Source organism: Colletotrichum phormii (genome assembly GCF_030913505.1).
Source record: "Colletotrichum phormii strain CBS 102054 chromosome Unknown BDP81scaffold_7, whole genome shotgun sequence".
NCBI classification, from domain to species: Eukaryota; Fungi; Ascomycota; class Sordariomycetes; order Glomerellales; family Glomerellaceae; genus Colletotrichum; species Colletotrichum phormii.
Genome location: NW_026851449.1, coordinates 1,969,800 through 1,990,242, shown reverse-complemented (window position 1 = coordinate 1,990,242; position 20,443 = coordinate 1,969,800). Strand labels below are relative to the sequence as shown.

Genomic DNA, 20,443 nt, shown 5'->3' with positions numbered 1-20,443 from the left:
TCGGTTGGATATGTCGAATATCCAACATATCCTTGACTCGGTTGGATATGTCGCATATCCAACATATCCTTATCCCTTATCATATCTCTTATCATCACGTGACTTGTACCATAGTTCTTCCGTTCCTGGGGTTTCCCCAATGTTCCGTCCCGTCCTGCATATATGATGCGCCGTAGCCGCTAGGCGTCAGCGGGGCACGCCCTGGTCTTCATGTTGGGTCGTAACAAGAGGTTCTTAGGGAAGATAGTTAAAAGTAATCATAAAATCTAATACGAAGTTAATTACTAAAGAAGCTATAGGAAGTCTGTCCTAGAGCCCGGCTCGAGTCTATCTTGTATATAAGTCTTAATTCTAAATATATTCTTTATTCCTTAGATCGCCCTAGATCATTCTAATCTACAATGATTGTTTAGCCCCCAAGTCGTATTAAATTATATTAATCCCAAATAATCCTTATCTTATTATTACGTAACTTATACCATAGTTCTTCCGTTCCGTAGAGGGTTACTAGTGTTCCTGTTTCACCTATATATATGGTGCGCTGTAGCCGCCGTGACCTGCGGGGCAGGCCTGAACTTGGTCATACATGTTGGGTCGTAACACACCTCGAGGTGGCCCATGCTCTTGCCCTTATCCGCGGTCGAATTGGACTTCCAATACGACAATATCACCCCAATTCGGGAAGCATTTGAGACGAGCAATGACAGACAAACAAGGATGGCTTGCTATCCAGGCAATAACAAAGATTCAAATGAATGTGCGTATATGAATGCTTTGAGATAGGTATAAATTTAGCTTTTAACTGATTCTTGGGGGCCTAAAGACCCTTTCGACGGAGAAAAGAAAAGAGATAGAAAGGTCAAGTAAGCAGGGCCAAGAAATATTCAGCCTCCTGCGGCCCAATGCACCATCAAGCTTGCTCTAGGCCATGTCAATTATTTATCCAAATTGGATTTACGACATTGCTGAAAGACAAGGTTGGGGAACATACGTACTCAATAGGCTGTTTGGACGACCACTTGTCTCTTTCCCCATATCCAGGTCCGGTCTCATTCAAATACAGTAGAGAAAGCCTGTGACACCAGAAACTCCCCTCAAGCGGGGTTGAAGTTGATCTGTCTCTTCCCGCCGTTGGAGCAGCATGACGACAAGTAAGCAATGGCATTAGTGTCGGCAGTGGTGCAGCACTAAATTGCCGGTCAGCTGTCTTCCTTCTGATAGAACAACACTAGCAGAGGACTGACAAATGTTCCGGGGCCATCATGGTAAGTCGTGCCATGGGGAGATTGGCAACAGCTCTGCGTGAGGGCGTCGTGACGAGCTCCAGGTGCAAAAGTGTCCTGGCAAACACCGGCGTAGAAGCTTCCTTTGCAGGTCGCGATAGATGCGAATGAGCCGGTGGCGCATGCGCTGGAATCGGAAAGGTAAGCGTGTATCCACATTGGCAGACATCGGAGTCGGAACTACCTACGCGATGATGACAAAGATATGTTGGGAAAGCATGATGAAGGCGTACTGATGACTATGGTTAATCAGAAGAAGGCTTGGCTATTGAGACAAGGTTCGAATGGTTGGAATATGCTTGTGTATGGGAATCGAATGCTACATCAGTCGGAGCTGTAACCTTGCGGCTCTTATATATTCCAGCTTGTCTTCCTTTGCCTCCGAGATTTTGCGAGAAAAAGAGATTCTGACTCAATCTGCAATCTATATCCCACCGGGTTGAGGAAAAGGAAAAGCTTAAAGAAATGAGAGCAGTCGACGTTTACCGCCTTCACGAAGTCCGAGGAGGTCGGAGAAGTCGGGTCTATGGCACAGCATGGTCTGGGAATCTCTACAATTCGAGTGAGTGTGTTGGTCAAAATCGCCAGAAAGACGCATTCTGGGTCCATGTTCCTGGAGGTCAGTGGGATTTCATAGGAAGTCTGAAACGAAGTCTCTCAGTGTTTATGCGTTATTCTCAACTACCTTAGCATCGGAGGCTGGCCGCTGGCATGCTTTCTGCCGTGCTGCTGTCACCATGATTCCTTCCAAGCCCTTGTCACAGGCTGAAATGCAACTCTTTTTGATCCAGAAATCATTCATCTCCTCTACAAGAGCAACTCATCTTCCAGTGGGTCCGTGTAGACTCTATATTGTCGCCGACGGCTGCACTGTTGCTCTCTCTACTACTATCATCCTCGATCGGAAAGATTGGATCGCACAGGAGCTGTAGTCGTGCAGACACGGCGAAATCAGGAGTACTTGATTGACATGGGTGTTATTGACTTTAGACTATGCATAAAAGACCGAATGCTGCATCTCAGACTTCGAAAAAAAAAACGACTTGAGGCGGATGTTGGACGGGAAAAAAAGCAAGAAAGCCGCACCTTACCCAGACGACATACCCAACATAATTGGCCGACGTCAACGACCTATCTTACCTTGATTTAGATCCCATGGTTTCGTAAATTCTATCACGTTCCAAACTGTCTTCGATCCTGGTCCAAGGTGTTTGCACAAGGAAGACTAGACTTGTTTCCTGACTGTGGGTGTCCGGAGCATTTTGGACTAGGTACTCTGAAGATGCCTCGTTTGATGCGAAGCCCAGCAAGACATACAAATCACAGATCAACATCGCATTGAATTTGATATTCTGAAGTAAGTCTTCCAACAGAATTTGACGTACTTGCAAAGGGAGAAGAAGGAAACATCGGATCATGCAGCGCATCGGCTCTGCTCCGAAGGTTTCCACATCGACGGCTGTTGCAATGCCGGCCGCAGGATCCGGCGCGGGGTACGCTCCACCGTGCTGGGCTGCTCCGTCAGCAACCACAATCTCACAACTTTGTCTCCTTTGTTCAGCCTCAAATCATTTTCCGCGATTATTCACATGTTGATTATTGCATCCTCTCAGCATGGAAGAAGACGGAGACGAGCTGCCTTCAGTGCAGAAGGCCGCTGTCATTCAAAACCCCGGGCCAAATGCCAGCATCGTCGTCCAGCACAACGTGCCAGTCGGGACTCCCGGACCTCATGAAGTCCTCGTCCGCATCAGTGCCACTGGTGTTTGGTACATCTTCTCAAGCCTTTTCTGCGTACCTGATTGTCCATGGCTAACTGAAACTCTGCAAAAGCGGATCGGAGACTCGAGCGTTCCGGGGCTGGGGCGTTTACGACCCCATCGTCGGCCACGAGGGCATTGGCAGAATCGTCAAGTTGGGCCCCGGTGTTCCTGAAGAGCTTCTTGGTCAAAAGGTCGGGGTGAAGTGGCTCTACAGTGCTTGTGGAACCTGCTCGGTCTGCATCCGCGGACATCAGAATAATTGCCCGAAGCAGCTCAACACCGGAAAACATCGCCCCGGAACGCTTCAGCAATATGTCGTGGCTGATTCAAGATATGTCACGAGGATCCCGGACGGTTTGCCCGATGCTGAAGTCGCACCCTTGTTATGTGCCGGTTTGACCATGATGGGCGCGGTATCGAAATTAGAAGGCGACCTTTCCCCTGGCGATTGGGTCGTCATCCAAGGAGCGGCGGGCGGTCTGGGGCATTTGGGCGTGCAGATAGCCTCGCGACTAAGGGGCTACCGAGTGATCGCGGTCGACTCTAGTGGCCACGATCAGTTCTGTCGAGACAACGGAGCCGAAAGTTTCATCGACTATACGAAGGAGGATGTAGAGAAGAAGGTCATGGAGCTGACGGGAGAGGGGGCCCATGCTGTCCTCGTCGTGCCCGAGTCTGAAGACGCTTACATCACCGCGCCCAAGTTAGTCAGATCCATGGGAACGATTGTGTGCGTCGGTTTGCCTCGGAACGATTTTGATCTTCCGATACCAGTAACTTTATGCGCTCTCAAAGGCGAGTTTTTCTTACGCTCCTGTGTTTGCCAAATCTAAAATACCCCAGCTCTGAATGTCAAAGGCGCCATGGTCGGTACCGAGGATGAAATGTCCGAGCTGTTACGCGAGGCTGTCAAAGGTCGCATTCGGGCATCCGTTGAATACTTCCATCTTCAGCAGACGGAGGAGATCGTAGGTCAATTGATGAATGGGGATATGTTTGGGAGGGCTGTCATCACTAGCATTTGATAGATGGGAGGCACTGTTGGCCTACGAATTGAATCAGTAGATTTGATTGTTGCCGAATTTCTGTTGTTCGGTAATGGGTCAGAGTCGTTGATTGCGAGACGAATTCTCCCAATCCAGGCAAAATGATTCGTGCTCGTTAGCCGAAAAGTTCATGAGAATGAAGATGTCAGGCTGTTTGAGGCTGACGAAGGCTGGCAAGTGATGAAGAAAAAGCTGTCGGAAGGAACGTCGAAAGCAATTACAAGAGATACTCTTATCGGGGCCTTGGATTTATTTGTCATTTCGGCCCCGTCAGCCTTCGGAATAGTTCTTTGTACTTTCCTCAGCTGAGATTATTCGTCGAATGCACCGAGCCTCGTCTCATGCCATCCTTCACTCTCGTCTTTCCTCTCATCTTCATTTTCATTTCTACCTTCACCTTCACCTCCACCTGCAACACCTTCTACCTCACCCTTACCTCCACAATTTCTCACTTGAGAAATTCCAGCTTCAACCCAGATGGAATCTCCAGCAGCGCCCTACTCGCCCTCAACCCACCCACCCATAATCATGAACAAACTCGAAGTCGGATCCCTCTACATCATGATCTCAATCCCATTCTCCATCTACTTTGGTAAGAAAAAGCACATCTACGCGACCGCTCTCCCCGACGACCCGGACTTCCCCTTCTGCACCTACGAGCTCATGGTCTCTCAGGGCCTCTCTACCGAAGAATTCCACTGGGATCTCTACTGGCACACCTCCGACTCAGCCACCGATGAGCTATCCCTGCCGAGCCGCAACCATCCAGTCACCGAACGCGCCGGCACCAATGAGGAAAGTGGCATTCTCTACCGCCTCCGGCCCCTCGAAACCTGTCCCACAACCTACACCCGCGACCGCCTCACAATCACCCGCGTCCGCTCCCACGCCCAGCTCGTAGGCCTCATCCGCGTTCTCACGGTCCCTCCTGCCTTCATACCGCACCTGACGCGCTACCTCGATTGGATGACTGCAGAGTCGGCCCGCGTCGCGGAGCGAAGCTACGTCTGGGCTACCATGGCGTACTACCGCGCCCGCCGACACCTCCTCAAAATTAAGGGCGCACGAGACCATACTTTCAACCAATTCGACATCTCGCGCTTCACGGCGGAGCTGCTCTCGTTTGCGTACGCCGAGGTTCCTGCCGCGCTGTTTTTGGGTGGCATGGGACTGCCGAGACCCGTTGTGGCGTCTTAGTTGGGCGTTGCGATGGGGTTTCTCGAGGAGGAAGATGCTGAAGCTACTAGATGTGAGAGGGATACGCTTTTGAGGAAGCAGAGGGAGGAGGTTGGGGCTGTCACTGCTTGTTGGTACCAATGAGAGGGCTTGGACGCTTGTGATATTGAATCGGGTGCTTTCTCGCTTGGATCTGGTACGTTGGGATATTCTCAAATAATTGGGGGGCTTATGGGAGTGTGGCTGGAGGATGACATGGCAAGTCTTGAGCCTCATTTCCTCTCCCATGGGCGGACTTTTGTGACCACAGGTGACTAACATCTGGCAGGCTCCTTTAGGCAAAGACTGATCACCGAGAAAAACAAAAGACAAGAAAGCGTTGTTAAGGCGACAAGTAACTGCTAGCACATCGGAGGGAGAAGTTACATCGGCACCTCGGGATACGCTGAGATGAAGAAGGAAAATCTGGAGAGGGGCTGGCAGGTTGCATCTTTACGCATCGAGACCATAGCCACATTACATCGATTGCATCTTTTAGCCAAGGCTCAGGGAGTAGAGCTAGAAATCCCATGAGAATCAAGCGCATCACACCCAGTGCAATTCAGGTCTAGTGATACGTGGCCAAGCCTCAAAGAGGTCTCTTCCTAGGTCAGCGATCGGGGAGCCCATGTCACCCGACTGACTATCGCGCAAGACAATCTTGGCCGCCGTCTAGAAGGCTCGACGTCTGGGATGTTAAGTTCCAGGGCCGATGTGGAACCGGCGGCTCCTCAGGTGCCCGAGATGAGGTGATGCGGGCCGAACCGTACGACTGTGGACATGCACTCGCCAGTCCACAAACCTTAACATGGCGAGCAGGACCAGCGAAAGGCAAATATGCTCTCCCTTACAAGTGACTTTTAGAGCAGAGCAACGGGCTGGTTGTCGTGCTGTCATGCGGCAGCAAGCGCAGCATGTGATGGTCGGCGTAGTGAGCCTAGCTGCGCAAGAATGAGCAAGTTTCCAGAACCCCTCACCACCTCACCAAGTCAGTCAGTTTCCCCACGCCTAAAAGTCAAGTCACCCCAGCATCGAGGTCGCCGTCCAGGAACGTAAGAGACGAACCACCTCCCCGCCCCCAAATACCGAGCAAGTTTGAGGCATTCACTTCCCTTGTCGCTGTCCTCGTCATCAGCGAAACAGGAATTCTTTGTCGAATAAGAGAGCCTGATCCGTTACAGTCATGGCGCTGGAGGACATCATGATGGCATCTGCATCCAAGTATTCGGGTGTGCTGTCCGAAAAGCCGATACCTTCTTGCATACGATACGTTCAACGTTGACGTTTCATCCACCATGGGCCAGAGACCAGCAAGATCCATCTATCGCTCAGACCTGATCGCCGTGCTGTTGTGCCTCGAGGCGTTCGTCGTCTTCGTTGCCCTCGTGCTCTTTGGCGTGGCGTACCCAGATCGCTTCCGCTTGCGGCTTTGGAGGAACGGCGGCGAGGAAGGGTGGTGTTCGAACCCGAGAATGCGGATATACTTCTATGCCAACCATGAAGAACCGCCAGAGATACCCTTGATTTGGAGCCAAAGGTGAGATCTCGTGTGCTTCCATCACAGCTCTGAGGCTAGGCCGCTGATAGATCGCCTCGTTCAGGTTGACAACCTCCAATATGGCCACCGCGGTCCTAGGAGCGACGGTATTCTTCGCTCGCCTGACAATGGCTGCCCTACGATACGAAGCCCGGTGGACGAACCTCGTATACGACGCCTTCCTCGCCGTTCTCTGGGCCTGCAGTGCCGCGGCGCAAATCGGACCCGATCTGACGGATCCTCGACACCTCAGCGAGAGACCGTGGTATCTCGTACGCAGCTGTGACGAGGCGTGGCCGCAGAATCGAGGCTGGTGTAGGATCGCAAAATGGGAATATTGTTGGTCCATTCTTGCAGCGGCGTTCTATGTCGCGAGGATCCTAGGCTCGTTGGGCTGTTTGTTGTACGAGAAGGGACAAAAAGATGGAAGAACGGCAAGGTTTAAGTCGCCGCTCATGCTGGAGGTCCATGCGTCAAATGAAGGGCGTGATACTGCGTCGTACAAAGATAACTCGGAAGAAGAGCATAGATGGGTTCGAAATGATTGATGATCGATCTGGTGTCGTACAGATCGACGACAGGGTGGCATGGATTGGATCGAGGTCATACATCTCCACTCAACAAAAGTTCGCCGCATACGAAGGACACGAAGAAGAATTATGGCGATATCAAGCTTGCATTGCGACTCTCCGCCTAACGACTATTGACAATAGGGCTGAAATGAGGGAGTGAAGGAGTAAGTCCAATCGCATCTGCGTGCATGCGACCGTTCGAAACCCATATGATCAATCCGTCCAGACACCCCGTAGATCCACCGATGACCCATGGTGATGAGTACACCTTGACGTTGCTTATTTGTTCTGTAACAAGAGTGTCAGTAACATCATCCCGGTGGCGGATGGTGCGATCGATGTCGGGGAGGAACTTACGGGGCAACCGGCGCAAGTGCAGTCCTTGCCGCAGTGGCAGGAGCCGGTAGAAGCGCATCCGCAGCCAGACATGTTGATGGTTGGTGGAGTCGGTTGAAGTGACTTGAAAGTGGTTTTGTTTTCTTGAACGTGGACTGAAGTCGTAGCTTGTTTGATTGTGCAGTGAAGTGGTGATGGAGATGAGAGAAGTCAAAAAGCCGTCGGTGGCAAGTATTTGGTGGTTTAAGTAATGGCCCCGATTATCTAATGGCGACCTCGAACATCACTGATAAAATGGAAGGAACCGGGCGAGATGGCAGGCAGGAGCCAGAGCACTCCCGTCAGGCTCCTTTCTCATGGCTCCTGCCAGCCAGGCAGACCACATGTTCTTCACCTGAACACGGAAGTCGCCAGTCAGCCGCCCCAAGTTCCAGCCAGCAACGCTAGCTTTGATGCCGGCGGGAGAAGGAAGGTCCTCCGTCACCCCGCCTCCTGCCTTTCTGTATCTCTTGCCTGCCCAACAACAATCAGGCAAGAACTACAGAACCAATAACCCGCCAGTTTAGCGGTTCGGAGGAAAGTGGCGGATGACGTGCAGCCTGCGCAGAGCAGGAGCTAAGATCGCTTTTGTCACAAGGCAAGAACCAGTCGACAACCACTGGCAGTCCTCCTTCCCGGATCGAGACCACCCAAAGAAACCCCACTTTCCCACCGAGACGACCGACGAACGGACCCGGGCGCTCAGACCGGGGTGGGCCCGTCTGCTGGCTGCCAGTTTGGGAAGGAATTTCCCACGCCGCCAATCATGTGCTTTGGACTCTCGCTTACATGAGGAAAGCATCTGGGAACCTTCTGCGGGGGAGGGGAACGACGGCTCGACGGCCATCTATGAGACTTCCATTGTCCTCGATGGCGGGCCGAAGATCAGGGTCTTTCCTTGAATTCGATAACCTTATGATTTGCAGATCAACCGACGATTGGCGAGATTACCTTGCTTTCCTGAGTTTGTGTTTCACTAGTGCGGTGCAAGTATTTACCTGAAGACATCAGACTAGAGATTTCCCGAGGAAAAGAGCTTTGTCCTTCCACGCATTCGGCGAAATGATTCTGCCACGGCCACCTTCTTCAAATCTGTTTAGCCACTGCCGTTGGACGTGGCTAACGGCTGCTCATGGCAAGCTCTTCCACTCGGACCGACGTGCAGCGAGTTGAGAGTTGGCAAAGTGAAGGGACCCTTCACGGCGCCGTGCATCATGCATGTGCGTCATCAGACGGGTTGGCGCGTGGGTCCGGCGCGCGCTTTTTACTAAACCTCGCCAACTGCTGACATGCTGCAACGTTGCCAGTGGCTCGCGCCGATGGAATCCGCTTCGACAGTTCTTCCACTGGTTCCACGTGTGACCCGATAACGCGTACCCGTGGCCTCTAGCAGATCTCAGCTTGTCAGAACCCAACGGCTTGGTGCTGGTCTGGTGCCGGGTCCGAGATCATCGCATTTCCGGTACTCGATGTAGCTGATAGCTGACAAGTGCCGAGGTTTCGCGCCGGCATTCGTGTCTGGCACGACCAAGACTCGTTGCAAGATGCTGAGCATCTACGGCCTCCTCGTGAAAATCTCAGAGGCGCCTTCACTGGTGTGACAACTAGTGCTCGGTATGAAGCTTGAGATTGTGTAGATGGCGAACCGTTTAATTGCTAAAGTGTGGGTATGTTCTCATTGTAATATCAAACATCAGTCAGACCGGAAAGAAGCAACATCATGACCACTTCCGGCTGGACGAGACTTGCTGTAGGATGCACGACTGCTCTTAACGCTGCGACAAGTAGATAGGACTTTTGGAGATTGGGAGAAACCCCCCTGGAAACAGAGAACTTCATGGGAATCGTCAGCTGGCGGTTTCGAGGATCCCCTTGTAGATTCACCTTCCTAGGAATGAGTGACGACTACTACATCTTCTGCCAAAAACTATTGAATGACCCCTTGCCACATCCATCACAACTGAGAGGAGCCCGCCGGCTCAAATCCATCATTCTCGCTATACTTGACACTGAAGTCTCTCTTACAGACAATCCCACGCCCATGCTTCTTTTGCAGTATGATCTCCTCGCTATTCGTATCAGAAGGCAAAGCCCCAGCATACACAGCTTCAGCAGAGCATCGGCCTTCCATAGCGACCGGCGAGCGCACGGCGTCACCTCTCGCAACGATGCCAGACACATATGCTCCGGTCACGACGCAATCGCTCTTGGTGTGCATCTCGAACTCGTCATGTATACTGCGATCCAGCGGGATTCTGCTGCCCCTCTTGTTATCGCTCGCGTACGCATTGCTACGCGAGGCACCGGCGCCGAGGGGAGTCTGTCCGCTTCGACCGTAGCGCTCGTTGCTTGGGGAGTAGCCTACTGAGCTGTTGATCTTCAACAGGCGGCCGAAAAGGGGCTTGAGGTAGGAGGCGCAGGCTGCGATGATGCCGATGTTAAGTTGGAGACTGGTTGCACAACAGAGTTAGCATATGATGACACAACACACGATAATGCAGAAGAAAGGGGCAGGTTATACGTACTTCTGCCAGAAATGAACCCAATAGTCAAAAATAGCATCTGGATTTCCACCCGTGGTCAACATGAACACAGCCTTGAGTATGCCCATGATAATGGCGCTGGATCAAGACCAACGTCAGCGGTTGTTAAACTTGGCAAATAGCAGATAATCGTCAATACTTACAAGTAACCAAGATTGAGAATACCTATGACGTAAAGGCGGACGCGAAATCTCATTTTCAGATGCCAGATGATAGGAATCGGAAGCGCCCCCAAGCAAATGTCAGTGAAGATGTTGCAGGCTAACAAGATATTGAGTCAGAATTCGTTGGAGGCCGATACCTGGTTGGACTCACAGATATTCCAGTATGTCAGGTTGATGAACAGGTTGAAGTCGTGACACCTTGGATCAAAGGGGTTCATCCATTGGAACTCCCACCAGCCCGAATATGGGGTGCAGTAGACGAATAGCCAAGCAATTGCTTGAATTGAATACGCCACGACAAATCCTACGAGTGTCAATGATTGGATTTCTGAGGTACAAACAATGGCAGAAAGACTCTTCGCCATCAGACGTACCGATCACGGCGTACAGAGACCAGCGATACCATTGCAGGTCCCTCTTAAGCCTTAGCAAGCTAATCGCCATCGAAACCCTGAGCAGCCCCATGGCAACACCATCTGACAAGACCGTCTTCCAGAAGGATATTTGTTCGAACTCGATTCTATCTTCGGTCGGTATGGTCGTGCCGTGGCGGCCGAGGCCGTACGGTATCTGAAGAACTAGGCAAACCCAAGAGACAAGGGCGAAGATCTATGTTTTCTTCTACTTAGTAATCACTCAACCTTCGACTTCAGATGGTCATTGAACCACCTGTAGAACGTAGACCTACTGCGGCTGCAACAATGAGGGCATCTTCGGCTCCAAAGACCCTGAGAAACACCAGCCGAGCATATATGCGGAGCGAGACGAATGCCAAGGCGAGGAAGTGAAAAACTCCAACCACCCCGACGATCCGCCCTGCGTTGCTGGCATTGACGTACTCAGGAGGAAACTCATCCATCGTTACTTCATGACTGTAAATGCGGAGAGCTGAGAAAGAAAGCACCGGTGACGGCGATGAACTAGACATCCATCTTTTCCCACAATTGCCTGTTTTTAGCGGCCCAGACAAAGACTCAAGACTCTCAGGTACCCATCCTTCTGGCTACAAAACTTCTTCTCTTCAGCCTCGGCTTGGCCCCACGACTTGCCTATCTTGGCTTCATGCGCCCTTCTTCGACGTTCCCCGAATTTAGGCTCAAGAGGAAGAAGAAAAAATTTTCACCCTGCACTTTGTCACAACCTGTCACAACCTAACCTCACCAGGAGTCAGCCATTAGTTAGTGATATCTCGACTCCCAGTAAGAAGAAAGAGGACCGGCATGTGCTGCTGTTGGAGGACGTTATTTTTTGCGAGACTATCGCTCGATTCGTAAGTTCCATCCTCCGAGGGATCCACAACGATGCTGGTGACGGTTTTCCAACGCGCAATCTTGAAGAACCTGTGTTGGTGTGGCACAGGGGAGAGAAAGGGGTTGAAGATACCGGGATTTCTGGGCAGTGCATTGCCACATGTTTTTCATTTGCCAAGATCGTGGGGCGAACAGTGACTCTGTGATGGTGTCAAGACTTGAATGCCCAGGTCGCAACGAATCTCATCGCAAAGCATGGTCATCGAACGCCGGGGTCATCAAACCTCAATGTGAACAGGCCAGACGATCCGGCCCAGTCCGATCTAGCCACGGGCCGCGTGCACTGGCGTAGTTGGACCTATGCGAAGGTGGGATATCATGGTGCTGCTCATCGTGGAGTATACTTCCCACAATAAAAGTAGCAAACAAAATGCAAGTCAATATTGAATTTCCAAACCAATCCTTCCACATCCATTTCGAGACAAAGATGCGGTGATTCGGAAGTATACCGACAACGCCACAACCGGCCCTCATTCTTCATCTATCAATGTCGACCGGGGATCATGCAATTCACGCAGAATTCGAATGCATGAGCTGGCTCGGGTAATCGAGGCCATCGGCCCGGGTGGGACTGCGGACGATGTTTGCGCCGTGCCCCTGCATTTGACCCCCGGTAACCATCCACCTGGCTTGTTGGTTGATGGTTCAACTCATTCGGACGGCCGGGCTCGGGGCCCCGGTCACCAAAGCGGAGCATTCTGTCCTCAGATCCTGGCTCAAAACCCCTCTAGGTACAATGTTATCACACCATCTTTGAAAGATGCTGGTACTCTCTCGTTGTTGGACTTGTTGGTTGGACAAAATCAATGTGACATCCAACAAAGTTCCACGATTTGGTTCACCTGTCTAGGATCCATCGGTCACATTGCAATCTCCGGCATGCAGCGGCCGTTGGTCCAATGCGGGGTGAAGACTCCATGTCGGCGAGAATGGCGGGCGGCCAAGACGATTGATTCCACCAACCGAGATACTCTTACTTATTCGGGAAGTCATGTAGGTAGTCTATGCAGATGCAGTCTTCAACCATCGGGAGTTGGATGTTGTGTTATGCTATATGCATTGTGATCACTCGATTTAAAGTCCTGAGATTCTGCAGACTTGCCGTAGATGTGCGTTTCAGTACCGGTCACCTTACCACACTTGAAGCACTGCCGCATTCCAGGAAACCACGTGTTAGTGTACACTCTGTGAATCATTCGCACTTTCTCGGTCAATATGCGTTCTAGCAAGATGCGTGCGGGTGCAAGCCTTGTCGCCACATTGGTGGCACAGGGCGTGGCTGGGTTGAGCTGCTGCAACCACACTATCTCTCGGGACGTTGTCGTTGTCGGCGGTGGTGCCGCTGGTTCGCATGCCGCCGTGTGGTTGAGGGACCATGATCAGAGTGTGGTTGTCGTGGAGAAGGCCAGCCAACTTGTGAGTTACATCCTCTTCTTTCAACCTTCTCTTCTTCGATGCTGCTCCTCAAATCCGTTCGGTCACCATAAAATATCGTAACTGATTTTCTTTTGAAGGGTGGTCACACGGCTTTCTACTACGATGCGGACTCCAACAAGTCCATCAACGTCGGTGTCCAGGCATGGATGGAATACAAAGACACTTTTGACTTCCCGAAGCGCATGAACGTCTCAACGAGCGGGTTGATGCAGTTCACCACGCTCGACTACAAGTACGTCGACTTCAAAACGGGCTCACCAGTAACGGGCTGGACCGCACCCTCTTCAGACGCCATGTACCCCGCGCTGCAGAGGTACCTCGACGTCCTCGAGAAGTACGAGGATATCATCCTCCCGGGCTTCGAGAACTTCCCCGAGGCCGACGCCATTCCGGATGACCTGGTCATGCCCTTCCGCGAGTTTGTCGAAAAGTACGACATCGCCGCCGCCGTACCCCAAATCTGGGATTCCACGGCCCAGGGTCTCGGTGACACCATGGACGTGCCGACCTTGTTCGTCATGCAGGCCTCCGGAGTCCCCATGGTAAGAGCTCTGCTGGGAACCGCCGCCGCAGCAGTCCCGGCCTCCGGTCGCCTCTACGAGCTTTACGAGAGCGTTGCTAAGTTCCTCGGCAACGACGTCCTCTACTCCAGCACCGTCGTCTCTACGGCCCAACGTACCGACGAGGGTGTCTCCGTGAAGGTCGCCGGCGCCGATGGCACCCTCACCTGCATCAACGCAAAGCGCCTACTCATCGCCTTCGAGCCGACCCCCGAGAGCCTCGCGCCCTTCAGCCCGGACGAGACGGAGACAGACGTCTTTGACAAGATCGAGTTCACCACCGTCTACGCCGGCATCCTCCGCCACCCTTCGCTGCAGACCAGCACCGCCTACTCCAACAGGTCGCCGGCCTCTGGTTCGACCAACTACACCGTCTTCCCTACTCCCTCTCAGGTGGGCCGCATCGACTACATCGGTGGCACAAAGGACCTTTTCCAGTTCACGGCCGTCGGCACGGATGAGGATACCTTGGAGAGCATCAAGGCTGTCATCGCCGACTCCATTGACAACTTGATTGAGGCCGGGACCGTCCCTGTTTCCAACGGCACACTCAGCTTTGTTGCTTTTGCGAACCATGGCAAGATGCATCCTCGCGTTCCTGGCGAAGAGCTCCGCGCTGGGTTCATTCAGAGACAGACGGCTCTTCAAGGTCGCCGCTCCACCTGGTACACGGGAGCAGCCTTCTCTGCAGGCTTCTCGACTGTGGTCTGGGAGTACAACAATGTCATATTGCCCAAGTTGATTGATGGTTTGTAAATGAGTTATCTGAGGCTTCAAAATGTACGTAATAATTAATCAAGTCCTCCAATTGAGATGGCCAAGACCGAAAACATAGAGTGAAGGCTATGAGGGTTCCGAGACTTGAATCAGAAAGAGTGCCTCTGATATGGTCCATCTCGGACCGGTGTAGCGTAGGCAATAAGATCATTATGATCTTAAGGACATCCGCCCAAGGGACCAGAAGACCAGTCGCACTCGTAGCCCTGACGTGTTTCGAGGCCAGCTCCTGTTTCGGTGCGCGCTTCTTGCTTAACGGGAGCCGCGATGGCCATTGACGCTGTCATGGATCAAGAGTTAGTATTCCAAGAACTTCCGGAGAGGAGTTCCAACTGACTTACCCAGGAGTGCATTTACTTGGATGAACTTCATGGTAGAGATGGCAATGAAGGGCTTTTTACTGGTCTAGGGTGCTCTGTGTGTATTTTGGAGATAATGAAAATATATAAGTTGGCAAAAAGAAGACGCAAGTCGTTTTTAAATACGTGTAGTCCTCACAGGATATTATCTACCACGCCTCCAGTTCCTGTCCCATTACTGTCCGCTCCACGGTATTCCCGCGCGGATGCTCCGTTCGGCGCCGTGCCTGGGTCAGCCCCGCCTAGTTCCATGATGGAGCTTTCGTTCAACCGCGGACCAGGTTTGCGAGTGATGATCAGAGATTATTTAACCTGATAAGGCGCGAATCGACTGGAGCCTTTGACGTAATCCAATCAATCTAATCAATCGATCAGACAACCAAGAAGGAAATAGAAAGTAGAGACGCATGTGAGCCAGACCTATTCACATACCTTCGGTAAAGGTGCATAGCCACAAGTGCACAATACTTTTGCTATCAAGATGCATACAGCTGATTAGAGGGAAGTATTTGGATCCAATACTTGGGGATATGAAGCCTGCGAGAACCAGTAGTTTCGATTGTCTTATTTCCAAGCTTGCCCTCGCTTGAGCCGAAGGGACCACTTGAGTACCCCGCCCCCGCCGTCCCTGTTTCTACCGAGCATCACCATAACCGCTCCTGGACGGGGTAGTACTGCGTGCTCGCTAGAGGCAGTAAACCAATGACGGTTCCTCTCATTCTCGAACTACCTACTACCGGCACGACACAATAAGCATTGTGCACCGGACGCCAACCGGGCAAATCCCCACCGGGCTTGGCATGCACCCAGGGCCGAAGTGTGGTGATGCTGTCCTATAGAATCAACATTGATAGATCCCTATGTGATTCATCTGCCACCTTTGTATGTCTAAGACTCTTCCTGTAGGTACGTCAGGTGTCATTGAAAAATTGCGGTGTTAGTAATTTGAGATGTTGTGATTTTACTTGAGATATCAGGACCTTGAAGAAAGAGTAGCGTCGTATAAAGTCCCTCTTGATCCCTCGATCACGGCTCATTTGATATGTTATCCACGACAGGATTTTCTCAAGTCTTATCTCAAGCAGAGTCAGCACGCTAGAGTTACAAACACCATGACTCGAAATGCTTTGTTCCTCCTATGGGGCCTGGTATCGCCGATTCTGGGCGCAGTTCTGGGCACTCCGGAGCCTTTATCCAATTCTATCATCCAAAAGAGGGATCTTTCTGGTTCTTCATACGTCTGGCTGAACGACAACATCGGTACTCCACGACACATGGCTTCGGGCGTTTTACTAGGCATCCCAAGCAACCCGGACCAGATCCCCGACCACTGGCTATCTGATATCAAATTCTGGAATATGAGATCTGGTGGTTCCCAGCTAGCTGACCCCCGCCGCGGATGGACGCGAGGACTGAACGAATTCATGGTAAGTTGCATGTAAACGTACTAGGTAGTCACTTGTACCCCGATCTTTGCTGATGATTGGGGCAGGGACGTTACGAGTACCTCAAGTCTGCTTACCAGGTGACACGAAGTCGTGGAGGAAACTTCCAGATCATGATCCACGACATGTGGGGGACTGATTCGTACCCCAATTTCGCCGAGACGCCGATGCCAGGCGACGGCGGAAGCTATCAAGACTTTGACAACTTCCTCGACACTTTATTTGCTCTATTGAAGCAGGATGGCATGGTCGACAACATTTGGTGGGACCTTTGGAATGAAATAGACAATGTTGACTTCCTTGATCGCGGAATCGATAGATGGCTAGAGTACTGCGGCCACGCCTATTACAAGATCATGTTAGTTGGGGGGCTCTAAGCTTGGCTCAACATCTAAAACCAAAGTTCTCTCAGCTAATCATTCCGTAGGAGGGACTTTCCCAACGCCAAAGTCATCGGGCCTTCGTACGGTCATCTGCCAAACTTTTCGCACGGCGTCGAACACTATTTCTCGCGATGGGCTGAATTCATTAAATCAAACAACTCCATTCCAGATCAGATCAGTCTTCATTTCCTCTACGGGAACGGGGACTTGACTACCTCAATCAACAGTTATCGCCAGTATCTGAACGTTGCTGGTGTCGATTTTCAAGGCACTTGGAACGTCCAGGAGTACGGCCACCCCGACCAGCAGGTTCCCTCCGGTCTCATATGGAACATTGGTCAGCTAGAGCGACACAACGTGCCCGGTCTCCGTGCCAATTGGCTGGGTGGTCAGGAACTCAACGACTATCTGGCATACCTCCTCGGAAAGGACAAGACCGGTGCCAACCATGACATGTACGACACTAGTTACCGTCCTGCTCGGGAGTACCCGGTGTACGTCTACTACGCCCAGAGCATGACGGGGTATCGTGTGCGAACCGAAATGACAGAAGACACGCTTGTGGATACGTACGCGACCGTGGACCCCAACCAGCGAGTTGTACGTATCTTAGCTGGATGTCGTCCAAATACTGGCGTGTGGTTTGTCAGGATCGGAGGATTGAGCGCCCTCGGACTTCCTGAGTCCGGGTCACTGCCCCTATCAAGGCTATCCGGTTCAACACGGCCCCAGGTGTCAGAGGCCTCCCGGATAGGGGCTAGTTAGAGGTAGTAAGGAGTCCAAGCAACAAAGGAGTAGCTCAGATATATATACAGCGTAGGGAGTACACGTCGAGGGAGGAGCAGTGTTACGAGCTGGACAAGGCAACCAACTGTGGCACAAGGCAAAAGCTTCGATAATGATGACTCCGGCATCATTGTCCCTTGTTCTGCATTTGTTACGCCCGCCGCAACCTGTCACTGTGGGCGCGTAGCTATATAATGCAGAACAAGGGACAATGATGCCGGAGTCATCATTATCGAAGCTTTTGCTTTGTGCCACAGTTGGTTGCCTTGTCCAGCTCGTAACACCCTACGACTAGCTGGCCGTAACATATAGGCCTATATATTATTAATAAAGAACATGAGTAGCGATAAAGTAATAGTAAAATAACGACGTACGTCTTATTTATAGCGGTCCTAGTTAGATATGCGCACGGTATTCTAAAGCGTGTGTATAATAAAGAGGGCGGTATAGGGGACCTTATCTTTATAAAAGTGGTTTTGATTAACTAGTATACTTTACGTATTAAAGTTATTCCTAAGAATCTAGTTAATAATAGTAATTATAAAGTACTTATAGAGTATCTATTAACCTAATCGAAGTATTCATATTCTGGATCGACCGCCTTATGTGCGATATATGAGGGGTAGGGGACCTGACGATGATAGCTAGCCTTAATGTTACGACCCAACATGCACGACCAAGAACAGGGCCTGCCCCGCAGGCTTACGACGGTTACGATACGCCATACATGCACAGGACAAGGGGACACAAGGCACCCTCTCACGGAACGGAAGAACTATGGTACAAGTCACGTGATGATAAGATAAGGATCATTTGGGATCAATATGATCCAACACGACTTGGGGGCTAAACGATCATTCTGGATCAGAATGACCCAAGACGACCCAAGGGACAAGGGACATGTTCAGGATCAGGACTTGTATATAAGGATGGACTTGAGCTGGACTCTAGGACAACCTTCCATAGCTCTTCAGCAATTAACTTCGTATCAGGATTAACATCCGCTTTCAGCTACTACCTTGACAAGACTACGATTGATCACCGAAGCCTTACCCACCCTTACGATTGACAGACATAGCTTCCCTGAAGCTATCCCCGACTACGATTACTGTTACCAGTTCCGCAGCCTCAACTTCTGCAAACTACCCCTACGACTAGCTGGCCGTAACACTATCGTATAACTATAAGTAAGTTAATAAGGGACTTGTAACTATAGCTTCTTATTTAATTGTTATTACCGCTTTAACTTAAAAGCATAACTAATGAATAAAAAGCCACCGCGATAAAGTAACTTATATAATAAACTAACTACCTATAACGTACTTGATAAGCGAGCTGCCCAGACAAGCGAGCTGCCCACCTAACCGCGTTCATCCTTCCTCCTCCCTTCTAATACATATCACGCCACAAATAATCATGTCGTCACAAAACAAAGAGGCCCAATTAAACTTAGCAGTCGAGGCTATCCAAAAAAACCCTAAACTCAGCATTCAAGCCGCAGCAAGAATCTATTCAGTCCCCCTTAGGACCCTAGGCACCCGATTAAAAGGCACACCTGCACGACAAGATACTATACCTAACTCACGCAAATTGACGGAGCTTGAAGAGGAGAAGCTAGTTGAATATATCCTCAACCTAGGTTCCCGATCGTTTCCTCCCCGGATCAGTGGTGTAGAAGCAATGGCTAATCGACTACTTGCCGACCGCGACGCGCCCCTAGTTGGGAAGCGCTGGGCTTCGAACTTCGTTAAGCGACAACTATAGCTCCGGATGTGCTTTTTTCGCAAGTATGATTATAAGAGGGCCTAATGCGAAGATCTAGATGTAATAAACGCGTGGTTTCGCCTTGTGGCGAATATAATTGTTGGATTCACAGGTGGAAAAGGAAAATACTCGAGTATCGTGGGTAGCAACGATCACCGACTGTAGTGGTGATATTGCTTGTTCTTGTTGTTGTTTTTGAGTGGAAGTCTAACCCGGTGCCAGCGGCGGCAGGAAGTCTGGGGTATACCACCCTCGTGTGGCTGAGCCACACGGACCACCGTGGCTGGAACGGACCGCGGCAGCAACCTCCTGCTGCCTAATGTAGGCCTATTCCAACAATAATTGCGAAGTACGGTATTGTAGACTCCGATATCTATAACTTTGATGAGACTGGGTTTATGATGGGCTAGATTGTATTCGGAATGGTTATCACGAGTGCTGAAAGGTGTTCAAACACGAAAATGACGCAGCCTGGCAATCGTGAATAGGGTTCCGCTATATATTATCGTTGTAGGCCAATATTACCTCTCTGTTACGGCCAGCTAGTCGTAGGGGTAGTTTGCAGAAGTTGAGGCTGCGGAACTGGTAACAGTAATCGTAGTCGGGGATAGCTTCAGGGAAGCTATGTCTGTCAATCGTAAGGGTAGGTAAGGCTTCGATGATCAATCGTAGTCTTGTCAAGGTAGTAGCTGAAAGCGGATGTTAATCCTGATACGAAGTTAATTGCTGAAGAAGCTATGGGAAGTCTGTCCTAGAGCCCGGCTCGAGTCCATCCTATATACAAGTCCTGATCCTGAACATATCCTTTGTTGCCTGGTCACCATGTTCGAAGCTAGATGTGAAGTTACACACTCCAACGCCCCCAGGGTCTCTCCCAGCAACACCCCTAGCGTGGACTTCTCAGATACCAAACAACCCAATAGAGGCAAATTCTCAGTCAACTTTGATTAAAGATCGAATCTTAAATTATCCAAATAGCTCGCTAACACTAGCTAATAACGCAGTTAACCATATCCTCAAAGGGACACTAGCTATGATGCATCGTAATGCTCTTCTAGAGGCTGAGAACAAAACCCTTCGGGAGGAGAATAATCTACTTAGCCGACGGCGGAGATCTAAGAAAA

At 50.8% G+C, this 20,443-nt stretch overlaps 8 protein-coding genes across 8 annotated transcripts; 5 read left to right on the top strand and 3 right to left on the bottom strand.

Moving 5' to 3' along the window:
• Positions 1-595: 595 nt before the first annotated feature.
• BDP81DRAFT_405521 (uncharacterized protein) lies at positions 596-1,503 on the bottom strand (the record flags this gene model as incomplete). Its single annotated transcript, XM_060588939.1, has 3 exons — positions 596-1,187; positions 1,245-1,410; positions 1,472-1,503. 3 exons carry the CDS (start codon positions 1,501-1,503, stop codon positions 1,095-1,097), a joined length of 291 nt encoding a protein of 96 aa, XP_060447158.1. The 3' UTR covers positions 596-1,094.
• A 1,394-nt stretch (positions 1,504-2,897) lies between these two features.
• Positions 2,898-4,071, top strand: BDP81DRAFT_316316 (chaperonin 10-like protein; the record flags this gene model as incomplete). Its single annotated transcript, XM_060584166.1, has 3 exons — positions 2,898-3,052; positions 3,117-3,862; positions 3,890-4,071. The coding sequence occupies 3 exons, from the start codon at positions 2,898-2,900 to the stop codon at positions 4,069-4,071; spliced, it is 1,083 nt and encodes a 360-aa protein (XP_060447157.1).
• An 85-nt stretch (positions 4,072-4,156) lies between these two features.
• On the top strand, positions 4,157-5,412 carry BDP81DRAFT_516559 (uncharacterized protein; the record flags this gene model as incomplete). Its single annotated transcript, XM_060595879.1, is given in 2 exon segments — positions 4,157-5,277; positions 5,290-5,412. 2 exon segments carry the CDS (start codon positions 4,570-4,572, stop codon positions 5,410-5,412), a joined length of 831 nt encoding a protein of 276 aa, XP_060447156.1. The 5' UTR covers positions 4,157-4,569.
• A 991-nt stretch (positions 5,413-6,403) lies between these two features.
• Positions 6,404-7,465, top strand: BDP81DRAFT_209254 (uncharacterized protein). The gene is made up of 2 exons (XM_060582645.1): positions 6,404-6,844; positions 6,909-7,465. Exons 1-2 carry the CDS (start codon positions 6,603-6,605, stop codon positions 7,390-7,392), a joined length of 726 nt encoding a protein of 241 aa, XP_060447155.1. The 5' UTR covers positions 6,404-6,602; the 3' UTR covers positions 7,393-7,465.
• A 230-nt stretch (positions 7,466-7,695) lies between these two features.
• BDP81DRAFT_316365 (uncharacterized protein) lies at positions 7,696-7,845 on the bottom strand (the record flags this gene model as incomplete). Its single annotated transcript, XM_060584170.1, has 1 exon — positions 7,696-7,845. The coding sequence occupies one exon, from the start codon at positions 7,843-7,845 to the stop codon at positions 7,696-7,698; it is 150 nt and encodes a 49-aa protein (XP_060447154.1).
• A 2,311-nt stretch (positions 7,846-10,156) lies between these two features.
• BDP81DRAFT_305116 (uncharacterized protein) lies at positions 10,157-11,357 on the bottom strand (the record flags this gene model as incomplete). Its single annotated transcript, XM_060583154.1, has 6 exons — positions 10,157-10,241; positions 10,317-10,412; positions 10,478-10,595; positions 10,650-10,802; positions 10,873-11,107; positions 11,187-11,357. Coding segments are annotated over 6 exons (858 nt in total), but the record flags the coding sequence as incomplete, so codon positions are not given.
• A 1,681-nt stretch (positions 11,358-13,038) lies between these two features.
• On the top strand, positions 13,039-14,561 carry BDP81DRAFT_315985 (FAD dependent oxidoreductase; the record flags this gene model as incomplete). Its single annotated transcript, XM_060584127.1, has 2 exons — positions 13,039-13,224; positions 13,323-14,561. 2 exons carry the CDS (start codon positions 13,039-13,041, stop codon positions 14,559-14,561), a joined length of 1,425 nt encoding a protein of 474 aa, XP_060447152.1.
• A 1,492-nt stretch (positions 14,562-16,053) lies between these two features.
• On the top strand, positions 16,054-17,555 carry BDP81DRAFT_372061 (uncharacterized protein; the record flags this gene model as incomplete). The annotated part of the gene is made up of 3 exons (XM_060586645.1): positions 16,054-16,368; positions 16,434-16,744; positions 16,814-17,555. The coding sequence occupies 3 exons, from the start codon at positions 16,054-16,056 to the stop codon at positions 17,532-17,534; spliced, it is 1,347 nt and encodes a 448-aa protein (XP_060447151.1). The 3' UTR covers positions 17,535-17,555.
• Between the last annotated feature and the right edge of the window lie 2,888 nt (positions 17,556-20,443).